At 48.7% G+C, this 21,284-nt stretch overlaps 2 protein-coding genes across 2 annotated transcripts in view; one reads left to right on the forward strand and one right to left on the reverse strand.

Annotated features, from left to right (window-relative positions):
* Nucleotides 1-4,393: 4,393 nt before the first annotated feature.
* Nucleotides 4,394-13,654, reverse strand: CHMP7 (charged multivesicular body protein 7). The gene is made up of 10 exons (XM_032470938.1): nucleotides 13,269-13,654; nucleotides 11,149-11,320; nucleotides 8,759-8,944; nucleotides 8,496-8,629; nucleotides 7,662-7,710; nucleotides 7,335-7,454; nucleotides 6,951-7,049; nucleotides 6,681-6,741; nucleotides 6,036-6,215; nucleotides 4,394-5,820 (listed from the first exon to the last, which is right to left on the reverse strand). The coding sequence occupies exons 1-10, from the start codon at nucleotides 13,565-13,567 to the stop codon at nucleotides 5,768-5,770; spliced, it is 1,353 nt and encodes a 450-aa protein (XP_032326829.1). The 5' UTR covers nucleotides 13,568-13,654; the 3' UTR covers nucleotides 4,394-5,767.
* A 5,676-nt stretch (nucleotides 13,655-19,330) lies between these two features.
* LOC106730027 (tumor necrosis factor receptor superfamily member 10A) overlaps nucleotides 19,331-21,284 on the forward strand; it is a 29,098-nt gene continuing 27,144 nt past the window's right edge. The window contains exon 1 of the mRNA XM_032470940.1: nucleotides 19,331-19,764. Within this exon, the coding sequence (XP_032326831.1) occupies nucleotides 19,606-19,764 (159 nt within the window). The 5' untranslated portion in view covers nucleotides 19,331-19,605. The remainder of the gene's footprint in view (nucleotides 19,765-21,284) is intronic.

Genomic DNA, 21,284 nt, shown 5'->3' on the forward strand with positions numbered 1-21,284 from the left:
AAAAAAGACAACGGAAAAAATTTTTGGAAGAAAACGTCCTGAAACATGGGCCGCAGTTGTCTCTGAGTGATTTTATTAAGGGTTGTTACCTTCTTTAGACTCCTCTACTTCTCACACAAAATTTCTATCATAGTAGAAAATGTCTGTTTCTATAATATATGTATAAATGTATGTTATTTTTATAGGCAGAGAAAATACACTTTTTAAAAAATCTTCCCAAATCATTCAAAGCAACACTAAAAGCAAATTGAGCAAAATTTTAAAATTTTAATAGCTCAGCAAACATTTTAAAAATAACCCTCCCCTTGTGAAGAAAAGAGAATCCACCTACACTGTTCGTGGGAATGTAAATTGGTGCAGCCACTATAGAGAACAGTATGGAGATTCCTTTAAAAACCACAAATAGACATACTATATGATCCAGCAATCCCACTCCTGGGCTTATAGCCAGAAAAGATGAAAACTCTAATTCAAGAAGAGACATGCACCCCAGTGTTCACAGCAGCACTATTTACAATAGCCAAGACACAGAAGCAATCTAATCGTCCATCAACAAACGAATGGATAGAGAAGATATATATGGTGTGTGTGTGTGTATATCTATCTCCAGTGGAATATTACTCAGCCATAAAAAAGAATGAAACATTGCCATTTGCAGCAACACGGATGGACCTAGAGATAACCATAGTAAGTGAAGTAAGTCAGAGAAAGACAAATATCTTATGATATCATTTATATGTGAAATCTAAAAAAAGATACAAATTAACTTATTTACAAAACAGAAATAGACTTAGAGACATAGAAAATTTCTGTTGTTTGTAAGTCTCTCAGTCTGTGGTACTTTGTTATAGCAGCCTGAATTAAGACACCCTTCCTCTGACTTTTAAGTTCCTGGAAGGCAGGGGGCCCTGTCTAAAACTTCCTCCTTTCCCCTACTGACTTGTTACCTCACATGTAATCCATGTACCACTTAGGTTTCTTAATTTAAAAAAAATTTTTATGTTTCTTTTTTTTAATTAAAAAATAAAAGAATGTTGATTCTTCCAATCCAAGAGCACAAGATATCTTTCCATTTCTTTCTATCATCTTCAATTTCATTCATCAATATTTTACAGTTTTCAGAGTATAGGTAACTTCCTTGGTTATGTTTATTTCTAGGTATTTTGTTCCTTCTGATGCAACAGAAATGTTTAGGACAGTTATAAAATTCTGGTTTTTGAAGTGGAAAAAAAAAGGGAATAAAGGGCTGCAAATGGCAAAATATCTTTCTTTCTTATGGGTGAGTTGTATTCCATTACATATATACCCTGCATCTTCTTTATCCATTCATCTGTTGATGTGCACTTAGGATGATTCAATATCTTGGCAATTAGAAATAATGTAGCTGTTAATAGCAAGGTGTATGTATCTTTTTGAATTAATTCTTATTTTGTGGTTGGCTTTATTCCTTTGATAACTATGTAAGCTTAAAAAGCTAAAGCTCTAAACATTCTTAGAAACAATGAACAGTACATATATGTAAATTTTTAAAAATATGTGCAGTATATTGTATATATGTATTTATATGCAATACATTGAATATGTGCAGGCAAATTGTAGCATTTCTACCTAGTAAAACTGCAAACTGAAAAATAAAATAAAATAAAAGCAAAAAAAAATTTTTTTGGTAGGGGGAAGTAATCAGGTTTATTTATGTATTTACTTATTTATTTTTAAGTGGAGGTGCTGGGGATTGAACCCAGGACCTCATGCATGCCAGGCATGCACTCCCATTGAGCTACACCCTCCCCCTCAAGTTTCTTAATTTTTAACTTTCCTGGGTTGAGAACCCCAGCATGGTATTTTGAGTAGCTGAATTCTCTGCCAACAGGTATAATCTAGATATGTTTCTATTATCCTCGGCTAGCCCATTATGTGGTAACCCAGTAAGCCAGCCTACATTCATCATACCCTGCAGAGGGATGGGAATCCACTAGCTGAGATTTGATCCATGCTGCTGTTCTCTACGTGATAGGGGGACCTTGGGGGGACCATGTCACCTGATCACAGCGTTGGTTATCTCACGAGGGTCCTAAGTCTGGCTCCATCAGGAAGGGCAGCCCAGAGCTGCGATCTTTTTTCCCTGCACAATTGATGTGCTTGCTATAAAATACAAGTCAAAAAGGTTACCATTATAATGCATATCAGCAAAGGAACAGTGTGAAAAATGTCTTTGGTTTCATGAAAAATTGGAAGCTGGCCAGCCAGTTAGGAGGCGATTTCGACCCACAGAAATCTGTGTAATCGCAGCACTGATGGCCAGAGGAAGCCGTCTCCCAGCTCAAAGCACTGAAGCACCCGACCACTCACCACCCTCCCCGCCCCGCGACCACAACCACAGGAAGCCCTTTGAAGTTCTGTAGTTTTTGAGACTTTCTTATGAGGAGCCTGGGGTAACGGAGAGACTACCAAACCGGAAGTCAGCCATCCTAAATCCCCCCCGCGAGCTCCGTGACGGTGGGCAAGTCGCTGCAGCTTTAGTGTCCTCATCTGGGAAGTGGGGGCTTGAACTCCAACTGATGGGGCTCTTTCTGGCTCTCAGGCTCAGGTGTCTATCATGTCTGTGCAGGAGGAGAAAAGGCAGCACATTTTCTTCCAAAGAGTAGCTGCAACTCGGGTAAAATGAGACGTTGGTGGAGAAAGCGGTAAAATACTTCAAAGAAAAGGTGGCCAGGCTCACCCATCAACCTCCAAGCCGAGCTTCGTCTGGATTCCTTGTGCACCCACCGCTCTGTCAGTGGCCTCATCCTTCTCTACGGCTTCGGTCTCTCTTTTCTGATGGCCTTGATCACATTTCCAGCAGATTGAACCCTTCCGGGGGCGTCTGCTCAGCCTTGGGTGCTCTTGCTGCCCTTCAGGCTGGCAGTTTCACCCTCCCGGTCCCTCACAGCAGGGGGGCCGACCTCAGAGCCCAGCCAGCCGCAGGGCTCTGGCTAAGAGCTGCTTCCAGAGGATTCTGAGCCTGGGTCCTTCTCCCTTTCTCCCCTCTCCCCAAATACTCAGTCCTTCCCACCCCTCGCCCCCACCAACTGCTCTCTGCACGTTGCATCACTGTCCCCAGCTGGCAGTGACGGGGGACTCTCTGGCCACCTTTCCAGGGGTGGCATTGCCCCAACTCCTGTCAGGAGGCAGACGGGATTCAAGAAGGGAGACGTGGACCATACAGAGGAACGCTAAGACAATCAGAATTTCTGGATTCACCTGTCTGTCTGCCTCGGCTGAGGGGAGGCCTGGAACCAGGTTTCCTGATCCCACCAGGACCAGGAAATTTGTTACGTTTTATCCCCCTGCTTGGTCTCAGTGGAATCGTGAATAGATATTCTAAAACTTGTTGATTTCTTGACAAAATTTTTAAAACCCCAAGGAAACGTTCAAGGGACTTGAGAGCTTGGCCGCCATGTCTTCGGTGAAGCCCTCCCCAAGCCCCCAACTTGAAATACTTGTTTTCTGAACTTCCTCGCTGTGTGTTTGGACCCCGGAGGGTACTTCACTCTCTACGGGGCAGTGTCTGAACCCGATTCATCTGGGCCTGATCTCTCTCCATGTGGAACAAGACTCACCAGCTTTCTGAATAAACCGAGTCAACAACTCCTTTAAGAGAAGAGAATCCTGATGCCAGACTGAGGCCCCCCACAGGGATCACATGCTGAAAACACAGCTGCGGCTCCTTGTCCTCACTCTGGTCCAAGCCCAGACGCAAAACATCTTGTAATTTCCTGTAGCCCGGCAAAGAACCAGGCTGCAACACTGAAGCGAGGCCTCTCAGCAGCTCAGGTCGGCAAAAGAGAACAGGAGAGCAGGTCAGAGGCTCTTAGTCCAGGTCACTCTTGTGTGTCTGTTGGGGCGGGGAGGGCTCCCGACCACCTGCCTTCCCCAGAGAACCTGGCCCGTCTTCACCCAGCTCTCTGTTCGAACTGCTTCTGCTCTGCGTTTCCTGGTTGGTTCGCCTGCTGACTTAACCTAGTGCTGCCCATCTTCTAAGCTGTTCCTAGCTCTGCTCTCAGCCTCAAAGCCCATCTCCCCTGTGCGCAGCAGACCCCAGGCAAGTAAGTAAATATTAGCGCCAGACTGAAATACGGTACGATCCTACCGGCCCAGGAAAGAGGGTCAAGTAAAGAGAACAAGGGAAGGAAGAGTAAGAAAAATGATGGCTGCTCTTAAACAAAGGAGGCCGTGCGGCAACAGAGGCGGCATGGGAGCCATCGGGTGGACTGACCCCTTTCCCAGCAGCTCAGGACTCAGCTCGGGAGCCAGGCAGGAAGAGAACCCAAGTGTGCGCGCGCTGGAGGTGGCGGTGGAGAGGCAGGCAGGGACAAGGAACTGCACACAACCTAAAGAGACAAGGACCAAGCACTCGGGGTTTTACTTTTAATTATTTACCAGATAAAAAAAGAAAAATAGTGATTGTTTCTCTTCACCCCCAATGTTTCAGTTTCCCCCAGGTCGAGCGGGAGAGAAATTTGTTGAAGTGATTCATGCTCCTGGCCGGGAGCAAAGCCCTCCCCTCTGCTCCACGCCACCCCTTGCAGGAGGGACACCCCGGCAAAGGGCCAGGCAGGGGTCAGGGACCGCAGCAGCAGAGCAGCAGTGCAGCTGGTATCCCTTCTCCCCACCGCCAGAGCATTCAGACCCCTCCTGCCCATCCCCCTGCGCCACCCTCCTCAGGTGGTCACAGGGAGGAGGAAATGGGACTCTGGGGGTGGGGCAGGTGTAGAGCAGGCCCAGGGAGCACACAGCAGACAGGGCAGAAGGCTGCCGTCTCCCGCTCCTATTGCACGTCCTGGCTCAGATCCCCTGCCCTGAGAGGTGGGCGATGGAGTAAAATGCTTTTGAAATTCAAACAAAGAACCTGCTGTTGTCTGCTGGGCTCAAGAATGGGAGGCGTGTTGTTGTGTGGCTGGTTCTGATTTGTTATAAGTTACTCGTCATGGGGGCAGGGCAAAGGTGATGCCTTGAAAGCAGATGGGTTTGGACACCTGGGGCCCTGTTGTCACCTGGGTTTCTTTCCCTCAAGTTCAAAAGACCAGGAATGACCTTTCTCCAGGCAGCAGATCTTCTTTTGCACAAGATGGAAGAGGCGGCTGTGTCCACCAAGCCCATAAGTCCTTCTCCAACTGTCACGACTCTGTGCCACTCAGGGGTGGCTTTCTGATCACCTGGAGAATCTGATGACTGACCCGAGGAAAACCTTTTACACTGTATGTTTCTCCGTAAAGTGGCAGCTGTTTCTCCTTCTTCTCATCACCCAGGGAAACAGAGGAGGACCGGGACAAGTTGTGTGACGGGTCTACGGACGGGATAAATTCCTCTAAACACAGTGGGGGTGGGGGCCCAGGGCAGATCTTGATTTGGCAAAGCTGTGAATCTTTCCCCTTCATTGGCCGGAACAAAGCTGGTGGGTGAAGACAAACCTAACTGAGCCTGTGGCAGGAACTGCGGGCTGTGAGAGATGGCGGGGCACACACAGAACCGTATAAACGGTGGCACTATAAAGATGAGAAGGCAGGTCCGTGACCCCCGCTGGGAGCTGGCATCGGGAGCAGGCTTCCAGAAGTTCCAGCTGTCCCGCAGTGAGCGGCAGCATCCAGGTACATCAGAGCGGTTGTCCTTCCTCCTCCTTCCAGCACATTCATTCTGAGAGTTTCTCATTTAAATAACTATGTATACACACAAAAGCCTGGTCTCTCTTTGACATGAGGGTCCTTCATTTGAGGGTCCTACAATGGCTTTAGAGAGTTGGTTCCAACTGTCTTTTTGGAGATTTACTGCTTGGGACCAAACCTGCAAGAAGAAGAAATGACTGAACTCTGTATCGAGTAGATCTTTCAGAAGAAAGCATCCCGGTGTTTCAGCAATTGAGCCTTAGTATAGACAAGGAGCCACAACCCCCTTACGCGGCCTCGGTACCCTGGCAAAGAGTGTAACAGGGCTGGGACCCATTAACCCTGTGCCCGGCCACGGTCAGCCAGAGGGCCCTTGGGAATACAGCTCCGTACCTCCCTCTGATAAGGACAGTTTCTCAAGTTCAGCTTCAAGTTCAGCGTCCGAGATCCTAGGGACAGGCACACTGTTGGTATAGAACGTCTCCTGGGGGTTGTCAGGCAGATCCGAAGGCTCTTTGGTGGTGTCCTGAAGGAGGATGTCCAACTCCTTCTCCAGTTCCTCACTGTCAAAGTCTGGAAAGAAAAGACAACATAAGGACACAGCAAGTCCAGGGAGGAAACACATTAATGACTCAAGGCCTGAGGATAACAAAACCCAGCTCTGCTTTACCCAGGCCTCCCGCAGGTTCAAAACGTCATTGGGGTTGGGAGGCAGAGGGCGCCTTCAAGCAGATACTCTTTCCATACACAGAGTTCAGTCATCAAGGAGGTATATTTTGCTGACAACGTCGAACTGACCCTACTTCCCCTTGTCCTTGAAGAGGCCTCGTGAGTAAGGGACACTGGCGCTCCGAGGGGTTGTCAGTGAGGCCCAGCAAGGAGGAAATGCCAGTTCCTTCTAACTAGTCCTGAGACAAGGTGGGGGGTGTGAGCTCTGACCACACCAGAAAAGGCCGATCCGTGACCACACCTGTCACAGCACAGGGATGTGAGGTCCCCTGAGTGAGGAGGGAAGACAGAATCACCTTGTCAACTCACCTAAGCCATTGGTTACCCCACCAGCCAGAGTCTGAGAGACTTCGTCCTGGGTGTCACACAGCTGTAAGAGAAAAGCACAAGGCCTTGAATTTGGAATGGTCTTTGGTCTCAATGTTCAGGGTTACAAAGTAATGTTGCACCTTCTGAGTATCAAGGAAAGCTTCTTCAAGTTCACAAGGTAAAAAGTTTGGGAGACATGGAAATACAACGAAGTCATGTCCGTGCTCGGTAACCACCTGTGCGGGTGTCCTTCCCCAGCCCCTCTTGTACCTCTTGGATCTGATCCACAAGGCTCTCTGCCTTCTCCACTGTGACATCCTTCATGGAGAGTTTCAGGGCTCCTACCCCGGCCTGATAGGCGTTGAAAACCTAAAGAGAAAGCAAAGTTCTCAGCGCAGGTGAGGAACACTGGGTCAAAGACAGACAATTTTATTTCATCTCCGAAAGACAGCTTTGGGTTTTTTTTTCCCCACCCACGCATGACTGACCCCACATCCACTGAGGCCAGAACTTCCCAACAGGAGAGGCAAAGGCAATCCCAGCCATATCCTGAAAGAACCCAGGCCTCCTCCACATGGCCAAGCCACAGTGTTGGGGATGAGGGGTGGACGCCGTGAGACCCGCCAAGCACTGGGGCAGAGGGGCAGTGGCTACCATCTGATCTGTCTGCGAGGCGTAGATCCGGTCCAGGATGCCTTGAACAGTGTCCAGCTTGGCATGCAGGGCCTCGATGCGCTTCTCTGTCCGCTGCTTGGCTTTGAGAGACCTCAGTGCCTGGACGGGGGGGTATGGAGACTTGGTCAGGGTCAGACCCGGCTGGCCCTTCCCAGATGATAACACCATCCCAGCCCTCCCTCCCTCTCGTCTTGTCAAACACACTGTGGTGCCTGCAGACTCAAGAGGGCTGCTGTCTGAGCCCCCACACCCCTGCTGCCAGCTCAGGGCACGGGTATGCGGTGGCGGGGTGGGGAGGAAACTCACCAGCTGCTTCTTTCCCGCTCGGCACGCCCGGCGGGCTTCTTCTTTACACCTGCGAACAACGGGACAGATGGAGACGATGAGGCAGTAAAATGGCGGTGGCAGGTCCTAAAGAGTTCCCAAGAGTAGCCCTTGGTGCAGGCACTCTCACGTCTGAAGATCAAATCCACTCCACCCAATGGCAAGAAAAGCAATGCCTGCAGCCCACCGCCAACCCCTGCAGCAAGCTAAGACACGGGCCGGGGCGTCTGCTCGCGGGGACGGCGACAGCCAAGGAAAAGCTGCTCCAGTCCACAGCGGAGAGCACATGGCGACAAGGCCCCTTAAAGACAGACTCCCATCCTGGGAGCCAGGAGGTAGGGAATGACTTCCTAGCACCACCAACGACCTTGGCCTTCCCACAATGAGGGGTTTCTCCCACTGTCAGTAGCCCACCTTTCGGAGAAGTATTTACATGCCTTTAGCAGGGACACCTTGCATAGTCATCCGAGGGGAAGAGCAGGGGTCTCTCAGCAAGGCCTCTGGAAGGCAGAGACCTGGCCCGTTCACTACCGTATCCCCAAGTCCCCAAGACACGGCTGCGCTCCGTAAATACTGGTTAAATGGATACTGGCGTGGAAGAGTGTAAACACAATGCTAATGCTTTTGGGGGGAAGAATTCATGTTTTTCTCCTTTGTGATAGTCTGTGCTTTCCACAGCTGCTGCATTGTTAGTACTTTCCTAATTAGTAAAATATAATCTTTTTTTCTTTTAAAGAGCCCATGGACACCAGTGCTTTGCTGGCTCTGAGGGTCTGCGGGGCGGGGGTTGGGGGCGCTCAGCTCAGGGGTGCTTACCTCTCTGCTTCCTGGGATAAGGACTCCACCTTGCGCGAGAGCAGCTGTTCACTCTGCATCAGCTGGTAAACCCCGACATCTACGTCGTTGACAGGAGAGACCTTGGCATGTGGGCCCCGGGCAAACTTCACAATCTGAGGGACAGGGACAAATTACTGCCACCCTGACCCCAAACGCGGAGAAAGCCCCCGGCGGGGACGCTGGCGGGCACACACTTGACAAGGCACCGGGGAGGCAGTGACAGGACAGCCGCGTTCCCATACCTTCTCCCCATTCTGCTCGAGGACCGTGACTCTCTTCTCTTTCTGCAGCTGCAGCAACACCAGGTAGAAGGTCCTCTCGTCCGGACAGGAGCCCGCGCAGAGGGTGCTCAGCTCCGACAGGGCCACCACAGGGTGGGAGGAGAGAGGGGAGTTCTGATACAGACGATACACCTCCTCAGCCTTCTCCTGCAGGGAAGGCAGAAGGTGCTTGCGGGCCCTGACCGCCGCCCACGGAGGCTGGGGAGCCCTGACCCCGAGCTTCAGGTCCGTGATCACCAGGGCGGGTGAGGGGAGCACCGGCCCTGCCTTCTCCTAAGTAGCAGCTTTGGAAAAGGAAAAAGGATTTGTGGTTTTTTAAACCTGGGAGGAAAGTTTGGTGAACATGGATGGAATACTGGGAGCCATATCTGTGCCTGCCCTTCACCTGGGACTTCAGGTCTCTGCATCCCCTGGCCCATGGGTCCCCGAGTGGGGACTGAGGCGGTGTGGCATGTTGGAACAGCCGTGAACCAGAGCCGAGGCCTGGCTGTCGGCCCAGCCTGTGTGACCCTGGGCCAGTCTGTTATAAATTTCACATTCCACATCCTTGAGGAGCTAGATTCATTTTCCTACCCAAATAGGATCAGACTACTTTACTGTCAAAAATCATTGCTGGTTCTTAGAGGATCTATGTAATTCCAGTCCCACCCCCATCTCAGCTTGTGCTCTCAAAAAACTGTGAGTCCCAAACCACATCTGTGGGGACAAACAGACCTACTGCCCTTTGCTCCTGGATGGAGAACGCATGAGGTCAAAGACTGCAGGGAGGAACAAGGCTTGGCCCACAACCAGCCAAGCCACCCTGCATTTTCTGTGAGGCCACAGCTGAGCCCTGGAGGTCAGGGCACTGGGAGGAGAGGATAAGCATGTGGGTGGGGAGGGGTTTGGTACAGAGGGGGAGAGCTGTTCCCCTGAAGAAAACACGTGCTGCTCAGTCAAAAGTCCTGGGGGACAGGGAGAGCTGGTCGATTTTGGAGACCTTCTCCTCAGTCTAAGGCAGAGAGGGTAGGGGTCTGTCAAGGTAAGGAGAAACTGGAGCTTCTCTTGGGGTGGAGGATGGGAATTCTGACCTGGCTCCAGCTGTGTGGAAGCCTCCAGGGCTATGCAAAGGCCCTGGGGTTCGGCCTGGTCTGTGAGTTTCAAAAAATAACTACTATCTGCAATCTATGTCTGCTACCTGGTGTTCTGTCAACTTTATAAACACACACACACACTTAAGGTTCCTATAACCTGGCCCATGGCAGACAAGTGGAGCTGGGAGAGTGAAGCAGGTCTGCACTGCGTTAAAGAGCGTGTGGGAGGTGAGGAGGTGGGGACAAGAAAGAAGGAGAGACAGGCAGTAACTAGGCAGGGCCCAGGTCTCACTAAGGAGTCACTGTGAGATGGGAAAACCCGGAGTGGGTTCAGAGGCTGAAGAGGCAGAGCACCGACAGAGCGAGAAGGAATACGAAGACCGAGAGGCACAGGGACAGACTCGAGAGCACAGAGGAAGGACACGTCCTCCTCTGAGCTCGGGGAGAAAGAAGCACTGAGAGGAGGTCAAAGTGGAGGTGGGAGGACAAAAAACTGAAGGCATGACTCAGGGGATTCCATCTTCTCAGTGAGGTGTCTGCAGAGAGCAGAGAGGGTGCGGGCCGCAAGGCGTGTGCAAGGAACTGGGAATGGCTCGGAGGGGCTGGGAGGGCCCTCCTACAGCTTGAAAGGGGCCCCAGTCTGGGTGATGGAGCGGCTTTCTCCAGCAGGGACAGCAGACCGTGGGGCAGCTCTAAGAGGGCTGATTTGCTGGTGTCTCCGGTGTGGCCAGAGAGGGAGGCAAAGGAGCTGAGGGTGTTGACGAGGGAAGCGGTCAAGCATCACTGCCCACTCCAGGCTGCAGAGGGCAGGCCAGGAGGAAGTTGACTGACCAGGGGAGCACAGAGGGATCAGGGCCTGGTCGCTTCTTCGATGGAAGTAAGTAAATAAGAGAGGAGGGAATCTGAGCCTAGCTTGTTAATTTAGGGGAAGACAAAGCTGAGAGTCACAAGATCCTCAGAAGGAAATTCTTATCCCTTAACTACAGAAGGCAAAGTATTTTCTAAACTTTGCTTTATCATTAATCCCTACAAACACAGAAAATAGTCAACTGTGTGTGCGTGTGTAACATTTGTAGCCAAAGGCTCACCCTTGAAATGTACAAGTCCAACTAATGACTAAATGCTACAGAGTACAGCAAAAGGGAGGTGAGACACACTCAGTTACCAACTCTGTCACCATGTAAAAGATACATTCTGTCTCTAACGATACACCCAGGGGACTTCGAGGATCCGGTCATCACGGACTGACACCCAGACCTCTTGCTTCTGAACGCTCACCTTAAGCAGCTCCACAACCACGAGCACCTCCTCGGCAGGAACCTTATTGTCGCCTAGCACGTTGGAAAGAGTCCACTTGAGGGGCTTCAGCAGGAAGACTCCGACCCCCCAGGAGATCCAGCTGCTGTCTACACTGGCCATGAAGTCTGACTCCCGCTGCAGCTCCCCTCGACTGCAGGCAAAGAAAGAAAACGTAGTGGGTTTAATGCAATGTCCCATTCTAGTCCCACCTCCCCTCTTCCCCCCAGAGGGGAGTCTGATCATCATCACCAGCAACACCACTGTCCAGGCACCTACTCTGTGCCAGCTACTACAAGCAGCACTGTTTATGCTCCAGCTCTGAGCCTCACAACAGCTCTGCAAGATAGATGGTGTGATCAAGAGAAAAACCGAGAGGCTGAGAAGTTGACAGAGGCCAAAGGTGAACTATAATTTGGCTCCAAAATGCAAGCTCTCTGCTGAGACTCCAGAGACACAGGCGGCTCTGGCCCGTGCTGAGACTTCCCTTTACAAACGGAGCACAAAGAGATGAAATGAAAACAACAATAATGGATTCGCGTCAAGCGCAAGGCGTACGGAAGAATATAAAGATGTTCAGAGAAAGGGGTTCTGCTATTCCTAAACTAACGAGCATTTCATGGGAACAGTAGTTAAATTTACTGAATGCTTCCCATGGGCCAGTCACTATGCTAAGGGCTATGTAAGGAGTATCTCTTCAAATACTCACAATAAACCTAAGAACGATTATCATCACATTTTACAACTGGTCGCGCTGAGGCTTAAGGAGAGGCACATAATTTTTTCCCTTGATCACAAAACTTGGCATGTTGCAGAGCCAGGATTTGCGCCCAGGCCATCTGGCCCTCAAGCAAAGCTGTTAACTAATAGTGTTGTGCTGCTTGCATGGAAAAATATCTCCCTCAGAAATTCTCCAGGTGCCAGACCCCATCAAGCACCAGGAGACATCAGAGGAGTGCAGCAGCCAGGAGAGAAGAAATCGAGGTACTAAAGGTCTCTGGGTGGGAAGTGGTAAAGGATGGTCCCTTAAGGAAGCCCAGAATGTTCTTGCCCCTCACTGACTTCTTTGGCTCCTGTCTCCCTGCTGAACTGAAACTCAGAGAAGTTCCAGAAATGGCTTGTCCCATCAATGTCAGCCAAGTGCAGGGCTGTGGGGAGAAGGAAGACCTCTTCATCAGAAAGAGCAGCAAGCTAAAAGCAACGTATCAAAGTGGACTTTCGTCTTCAGTCACGGAGGGAGGCACTGTGCTAGGTAGGCTGCTCTGGGTATGACACATACAACGTGAAGTGCAAATGACTTAGAAGATCCGGGGTGCAGCCCTAGCATTACCTCTAACTCGCTGCGTAACCCTGAGCAGGTCGCTTCATCTCTCTGAAGCTGTTTCCTGTTTGCTGAGGATAATACTAACACCTTGCCCACAGGGCTGCTGAGGGGCTCAGATGAAATGGTGCATGCCACGTGTCTGCACACCGCAAAGTGCTGTACATCAATTAGATATCCATGCTATTGCCTCGGGTACCTCCAAAACCCTGCACCTGTCGCGCCGGTAGTACCTACAGGTCTTTCTCAGGGCACCAAGATAATTGGTAAAGCCCTCAACCTCCGTTATGTCCTCTGGTCCAAAGAGCCTGTGCCAAGGGCAAGCCAAGAGAGGACAGACACATGACCTGTGCCAGGGGGCCGTTGGCAAGATCCCTACAGCCCTCCACCTCACGACTGCCTTCTTAGCTCTGCCCTTCCTTAGTTCAATAAATTCTGTCTCATAAACCTTCTGTTCTGAGGAAATTCAAATTTGGAAGCCCCTACGAAATAACTACAAAACGAAGGGGATTCCAGTCCAAACAATCACTGTCACCTCCGCCAGGCTGGCTTCTCCTGTTTAACTGTATGGATGTCATCTAATCAGGCTATCCAGGCCTCTGAGTTTCCCCCATGCCTCTCCCTCCAAACACCCGCAACCCAGTCTCCTTCTCTGCATTCGGAGCAAACACTGCCGGCTCCTCTGGGCCGGCTCTGGGCTGGGCGCGGCGAGCCGCGCAGGACCGCCGGGGTCCCTGCCCGCGGGGAGCCGCCCCGCCCCCCGGCCCGGGCCCGCCCTCACCGGAGCAGGTCCTGCAGCACGGTGGCCAGCCCCAGCGGGACGCTGCCCTTGCGCTGAAAGGCCTCCTGCAAGTCCCGCAGACGCAGACGCACCACCCCCTGGCGGCGGCTGTGGCTCAGCACCAACGGCGCCCAGAAGCCCATCTTGCTGTCCCAGTCGGTGCTGTTCACCTCGCGACTCCTTTTGAAGGCGGAGAACAGGAAGGACATGCGCTCCTCATCCTCCTCCCACTCGGGGGGCAGCAGGCCCACCGGGTCTCCCCCGGCCGGGGCCTCGGCCTCCCGCTCTGGGGACCACATCGGAACCCCAACCCCGCCAAGGCTCAGAACACAACCCTGGCCCTGATCCCCTTCCGCCCTGGTTCCCTCCCGGCTTCCGTTCCTCGACCACCTCCTCCTCTGTCATGACGTCACCACCGCGTGAAATAAGTCCCGTGCGTCCTCACAGCGCATGTGTCTGCCGCCCTGCCTGTGCCAGGAGGCAGGATGGTGACCCTATTTTCGAAGCAACTCAGAGCGCTTGCGCCGACCCCGCCTCCCGCAGCCTTTGTGCGGAAAGGAGGACGTCGCGCCTGCGCAGCGGGTGGTGGGCGTCGCGTCCCCTCAGGAATCATGGAATTGGCCGAGCATTATAGAAAGGTAAGCGATTGTACCTCAAACTTGGGGTGGTTTCAGATAGTAGGAGAGGGAAGTCCCACTAGGGGGCGCCAGAGGCACCAGGATTGCACACGTGGATCACCGTTTAGCGCTGCTCGACCAGGAGTTCTTACTTCAGACATGAAAACTTCCAAGTTAACTTCCTTTTAGTATAATGTCAGCGGATCAACAAAACTGTGGGTCACTCATGCTCTGTGGCAGTCTATACACCGACTTTAAGGGAAATGTAAGCTTCTACTGCTCTTGCTCTCCACCTTCTGCCCTGGAGTGTCCCTCTATTTCCTTCTCAGTTTCAATATCCTACGGATCGCTTAAGATGGAGCCCAATTCTAATCTGCCTTGAAACAGTCTCCGACTGTCCTGAGTCTTTGTTAATCTGTTTCTTGGACTGGACAGTTTAGCATTTACTTTTCTGTGTCCTGTTCCCTCGTTCCCTGAGGGCAGGTGCAAGGGCTTAAATATCTATGGCACATATTTCATAAACTGAAAAGTGCGTAACTTGACCCTTGCCTTCTAATATCTTAGACTCTTGTCAGATTTTCACACACACACAAAATCGTATGAGCAACGAACATACCCAATGTGTCAAGAATACACTGGTTTTCTTTTTCATTGAACCATTTAAAAAGTGGAAGGAGTTTCTTGTTTGATGGACCCAGGTAACAGTCATCAGAGTTAAATATAAATTTGGTCTCTGCCACTCACTGGCTGTGTGACCTTGATCAAGTACCTAAAGTTTCTGAGCCTCTTTTGTAAAATAATATTTCCTAATAGGGTTGTCTGAAGGAAATGTTATGATGTATGTAAAACACCTAGCACATAATATAGTAGGTGTTACCACTGAATGGCAGGATGTTTAGTAGTTGGAACTCAGTGTAAGGAAGAATTTTAGTAAATGTTTTGAAGAAGGGGAAGGGATATGCTAGGTTATTACATGAATGAATGTGTCAGTTGGTTTTGATCTGTTGTGTTATATTCCTCCAGCTTTCAAAGTCAGTATCTCACATAATACTCATAACAACTGACAAAAATTCTCTCTTTGACCACACTCTAGATGGGCTCCTCTGAGGCCTCTTCTTGACTAGGCCTGTCAACTTTGGCCTATAAAGACGCAAACACTAACATAGTGTCTAACAGCTCAAGGCATATCCCAAGGATGACCCTAGCTCGCCTTAAAGCACCTGCCTGAAAAAACTTAAGTTTGTCAAAAAAATTTACTTTTATTCTGGCCAACACCTGGGCCTGCGTCTCCCAGCCTCTGTGGGAGAGGATAAGCCCTAGTTGGCAAACCCAAATGAGTTTCACAGGGACCAACCCTCCCTTCCCGGTTTCTGTAGTTTTTCACTGCCCTGACTGTGTTGAGATGGACTCACCCTCTTCCCTGCCCCTCATACTCCCTTTAAAGAGCCCAGAAACCTCTGTACAAACGGAAGTTAAGTTCACTGCGCCCTGGACCCTGTTACAGTAGTAGATCACTGATTAAATCCGTCCTGACCACTTTAACTAGCATCTAGCTTTGAAAACAAAGACCAAGCTTTGACACAACCCTGTGAGATAAGTTTTGGTTCTTTCTCCATTTTACAGAGGAGACAGCTGAACCACGACTATTTTGAGTCTGGTGGAAAACATTCCAGAAAAGAAGAAGAGTATGTAATTTGAGCAAATAAGTTGTACCCTCAGAAGGCACATTTCTGTCGTGCTGTCATGCCCAGTAAAATGGCTGGTTTGTTTTGTGTCTCAAGAGAGACCAGGTTGTTTTCTCACTTAGGTCTCTGAGTCTGAGTCAAAATAGTCCTGCTTCCTAAGCATTTTTCAGGAGAGCAGATTTACACACCTGTGGCCCCCTGGATCTGAAAGTGCCACTGGGTTCGTGATGCCTCTGGGTGCACGGTTCTCTGCCTTCATCTTTTGGAGATTGGAATAGCTGCTGGGAGTGGTGGAGAATGGAAAGAAAGCCCTGCTGATCCTGAGAGGGGCGACCCGGTATATGGACCCGGTATATGGCAAGGTCCTTCACACGGCCCGGCTGCCAACCACTACACTCCTCTGTTCTGCGAGACTGACTCTTTTTCATCCTTAGCTCACGACTTAAAAGTCACTTGCTCAGAAAGGCCTCGTGTGAACACCCCATCTAACACAGCACCCCTGGCATTTTGGAACGGATGGATCAGTTTGACCCCAGCTGCTAATTAGTCTTAACATCACAAAAAGAAAGACAATCAGACATTACATGCGTCTGAAAGTCATGTGATAGGATTATCACAGACACACCTATGAAGTATTTTTGTCAAAAAATTGAACCTGAGTCTGATCAAGCCATTAGATCCAATGGAGGTAAAAAAAAAAAAAAATCAGAAGGTAGAGGAAGATGTTAAGTGAAAACTGAGGTTGCAGTTAGCAAAACTCAGACTGGGGAATTCTACCAGAATTCATGACCTTGTTTCCTCAAAAAAAAAAAAAAAGAAGGCAACAAAGACTTTTAATGTGCAGTGTTTATTGGATTTGATTTGGGTCCAGTTTACACAATCATAAAAACTCATCTATGATAATTAGATACTTTCAGTATTAACTGGATATTTGATGATATTAGCAAATTGAGGGCAATGATATGTTGCTTACGTTTTATTAAAAGTACACCTTGAAGATACATCTAAAGCATTTATGAGTGAGACTATGATATTTGGGGCAGGAGGTTGAGTTGGGGGTCAGTAGAAAAGTACCAGTGAGTATAAATTTCACACTCTGCATATTTTAATCTTTGTATACATTATGCCTGCTAACATAATCAGTGCTCAATAAATATTTATAAAATTAAGTATGCCGAGGCTAAAAATCATTTTAACATTGTCTGCTATTGCTATTGATACTTCCCATTACATATCTTTGCCTTTCAGGTAAAGTTTATGCCTTTCCAGTTGTTTTTAACTCTGATTCATAATAGAATCTCTTTTAGGGAGCTTTAAAATTTATATTGGGTCTATAGAAAATATTTTCAAAATGAATGGAAGATAGGCTATCTCAGCATAGAAGTAATACCTATAAAACAAGAACCAAAAAGAAATTTTGGCACTGAAAATTCCATTATCTCATATAAAAAATTCACTTGAACATTATTAACAGAGTTTGAACATTGGAGAAGAAAGAATGCGTAAACTTGAAGAGAGAGATTCAATCCAGACATTGAATCTGTAAAGGAGAGGTAAAAAGAATTGAAGGAAAATAAGAAACAGTCTTGGTGACCTTTGGGACAATATCATGCAATATGTTTGGAATTGGAGACTGAGAAGAAATGGCTGAACAAATGAGCAAAAAATGGCTGAAATTTTCTCATATGTAGTGCAAAACATCACACATAAAGAAGCAGAAAATCTGAATAACACAGTATCTATTAAAGGATTTGACTTCATTTTCAAAGCCTACACACACATACCCCCCCCCCCAAACAAAACAACAACAAATAACCTTCAGGTCCAGGTGGTGTCTCTGGTCAATGCTATCAAACATTTATGAAAGAAGTAATACCAATCTTATACAACTCTCAAGAAAATTGAGCTTATTGTGTAAGACTAGCAAAATGCTGATACCTAAACCTTATGAAGACATCACAGAAAGAGAAAATTATAGACTAATATCCCTCATGAATACAGACCCAAAGTCTTGGCAAATCAAATCTAGCAATATGTGAAAAGGATAATCCATTATAGCAAGTGAAATTTAGCCCAGAAATGCAAGGTTGGTTTAACATATTAAAGTCCATCAATTTGATTCATCATTTTAATAAAGGAGAAAAGCCATATGATCATCTCAATAGATGCAGGAAAATATCATTTGACAAAGTTCAACACTCATTCATGATAAAAATTTATATCAAACTAGGAACAGAAGGGAACTTAATCTGATGAAGGGTATCCATGAAAATGCTACAACTAACCGCATATGGAATACTGATATGTTGGGTGCTTCCTCTTCAAGATTAAGAGTAAGACAAGCATGTCTATTTTCACCATTTCTATTTAACATTGTACTGGAAATCCTAGCCAGGGCGATGAAGCAAGAAAGACAAATAAAAGAAGAACGAAGACCGCTTTCAGTTATAGACAATATGATTGCTGATGTAGAAAATCCTAAACAATCTATAAAACAACAAACTAGAAATACAGAAATTTATCAATATCATAGGATATGAGGTCAATGCACAAAAATCCATTGTATTTCTGTGTAGCAGCAGAAAAACAATTTGAAAAAAAAAATCTAAACCAATTCCATTGACAATAGCATCAGATACATTTACAAAAGTTGTGTACAACCTGTACTTAGAAAGCTTACAAAATATTGTCTAGGTTAGGTAAGAAAGATCTGAAAGAAAACTATCTCGTGGATTAGAAGACTCAATATTGTTAAATGTTCTCACTGATCACATTGAATGCAATGCCAATTCCTACAGGATTTTTTAAACAGAATGTTTTAATTTATATAAAACTTATACGGAAATATAAACATTTTGGGGAGAAAAAAAGTTACAGGATCTAAACTGCCTGATTTCAAGACTGACAGTAAAGCTACGGTAATCAAGACAATGTGGTATTGGCATGAAGATGGACAGATAATAGATCCATGAAACAGAATACAGAGTCCAGAAGTAGAACATACATATGGTCAATTGAATTTCAATTAAGGTAGGAAGATTATTCAATTCAATAAATGATGCTGGAACAACTGGATAAATGAATGGGGAAAAATGAACTTTAACTCCTACTACCCCAGCCACCAACCCTGATACAAGGGGTGGAGGCTCCCTGGGTTCCCTTCTCTCCTACCTACTCCCCAGCCCTTCAGTCGTCCTGTGAGCAGGGCCAAGCCTTGTGTGGCTTTCCAAATACTGGATTCCCTCCAGTGGGCCCAGCAGAGCGCTAGGTGTGTAGGAAGTACGGGACCCACGTGGGGACCCTGTCTTGGCCCATTTGGTTTCATGTGCCCATTAGTCTCCAGCAATTCTATTTCCCAAGGGCTTTAAAGAATCTACAGGGAAGGAAAAGCAGGAAGAAAGGCTGAAGTGGCTTCCTCCAGCTTGCCTGACTGCAAGAGCAGTAGGGTTGAGATAGCATGAAGGCCTGAATGTGAAAGACAGATAATGGACCTGGAATTACTGGAACACCAGAGGTGGTGATGGGGGAGGTCGGAAAACTACTGGAGACTTGAATTCAGACCCACCGATCGCTGCCTCAGTGACATTCATTCCGTTCACCCACCCGTTCATTGAATGAAGGCTCCGGCCAGGCACCTGGCTACTGCTCAAGCTTCAGACTCGGAAGTGTGACACTGAAACAGAGCGGCAAAATGATTCTGAATCAGTGAGGGCGGGAGGGGGCAGAGGCTGAGGGTGGGCGGAAGGCAGTAGTAGAGGACGCGAGGTAGCTGGAGGGGAGGGGGGCCTGGCCCTGGGAAGGGGTCTGATTCAGGAAGGGTCTTGAATGCCAACGATGGGTTAATTTCCCAGCTCAGAGGAAGATGAAGCTTCGTAACTCCTGGCACTGATTGCACAATACCAGCCTAAGTAAGACAAGGCGGGGCCACCCGCTCCTTTCATTCTAACAAGGGAAAGCAACATGTACGGACAGTAGCTGCCGCGGACCCCGGCAACTGGCAGTCTGCAGCCTCACGAAAGATACTGCCGATTCCTGATGGCTCTGTGGGCTGTCACCCCGCGGTGGCCGGGACAGCGAGCGCTCCTCGACCGCACTGGGCAGCGGGGACAGAGCGGACTGGCCGCCTCCGGCCCCAGGCTTCGGCTCCTCGGCCCCAGGGCTCTCATCCTCGTCATCTTGGGTGTTGTGCTGTCGGTGAGCATCCCCTGCGGGTCCTGGCTCAGGAAGGCGCACCTCGTGGCCGGGATGGGGCGGCGAGGGGTGGGGGTTGGGGGACACGGCGAGGTGCCTGCCAGGGTCGCCTGGGGCTTGCCCCGGTTCCAGGGTCCGGCGGGACGGACCGGGGCGGAGAGGAAGAGCCCGCGCTCCGCCTCCCGGTCCGGCTGCCCCAGAAGTAAATTCCAGAAACAACTAAGAGGAATTGAAAGCTCCCCAGCAAGCCTCGATGTGGCCCTGACTTTCCCTCTCCTTAACTTACTTTCCCTCCCCCCTCCTCTCCCCTCCTTCCCTTCCTCCTCTCCCCTTCGCTTCCGTTCCCTCCCTTTTTTATACCTCTGTTTAAATTCTAAAACATGCTCATTGCATCTATTCTTCCCATAGAGTTTTACAAAAAAGGAATTTCCCTACCATCCCTTTCATTCAGCATCCCTTTCTGGCTGCTGTGAGCAATTTGCCAGATTCCTTCCGGGAACTTTCTTCCACCGCAACTTACCAGGCTCACAGGGTAAACCAATAATCATACGGGGGCCCCAGGGGCTCTGTCTTGAGGAGAGCAGGGGTGTGAAGCTCTTATTTTGATTTCTATTTTGAGATTGAAACTGGTAGGGTGGTGCACCCTGAAAAAACTCTTTACAGAAATATGTGTACACTTGGTCCAGGTTGATTGAGGCTCCAGCCAGTTACTCTTACGTCTTACACAAACAACAACAACCCCACCCCATCCCCACCCCTGCCCCCTCACCCGGCCACACACAACAAGGTTACAAAAATCCTAAAGCTGTATTTGGCCTGGAAATAGCACCTCCTGTCACTCCTATCCGAGCACCTGAGAGAGGTAGGGACACCTAGGGGAGGGGAGATGATTACAGTTTACAGATGAGGACGGCAGCTCACAGAGGACTAGTGTCTGGCCTGGGACTCAGCTCTAGAGAGCAACTGAGAAGAAGGGAAATGACTTTCAAAGTAAAATATAAAGACGATAGTCTTTAAAGACTTCTGAGTTTCCCATGACGTGCATGAATAGCTGACCACCCCTCCAATGTATGCTTTTGGCCCCAATATTTTGTCAAGGGGGGGCGGGGAGCAGGCTCTGGCTGGGGGCCTTGTCCCTGCTCTGCCTTGTCCTGCTTTGGTGTCTAGGGGACATTTGCTGCCTCTCCCTCCTGCTTCACTGTAGGTAGGTAGTGTGTCTTCTCTGGCTGCCTTCAAGATTTTTTTTTTTTATAAGTGGCAGAATCAGACTTTGAAATCAGGGCTCGCCGAGCTTAAAAGTCAGGTGCTTAACTACAATGCTCTATTTCTAGGTTCCTTAGAGGAAAAGAAACACAATGTAGAAGCCCTGTCCTCAAAAAGCTTATAGTCCAGTGAAGAGAGGCTTTACATAAATACAATTAATGGCAGGCATTTAAACATGTGGGGAAAATGCAGAGAAACGGGAATTATGCATGCTGGTGGGAATGTAAAATGGCGCAACTACATTAGAATGTGTTTTACTC

Source organism: Camelus ferus, chromosome 31 (assembly GCF_009834535.1).
Source record: "Camelus ferus isolate YT-003-E chromosome 31, BCGSAC_Cfer_1.0, whole genome shotgun sequence".
NCBI lineage: Eukaryota > Metazoa > Chordata > Mammalia > Artiodactyla > Camelidae > Camelus > Camelus ferus.

Bases quoted from the DNA above. Each gene is read 5' to 3' on its own strand.
- CHMP7 (XM_032470938.1), bottom strand. From the start codon at position 13,567: ATGTGGTCCCCAGAGCGGGAGGCCGAGGCCCCGGCCGGGGGAGACCCG. The intron at 7,050-7,334 runs GTAGCCACTGCC...CTTTCTCTTTAG, and splicing joins CCTCGCAGACAGATCAGATG to GTTTTCAACGCCTATCAGGC. The intron at 6,742-6,950 runs GTACAAGAGGGG...TTTCTCTTACAG, and splicing joins TTGTGGATCAGATCCAAGAG to CTGTGTGACACCCAGGACGA.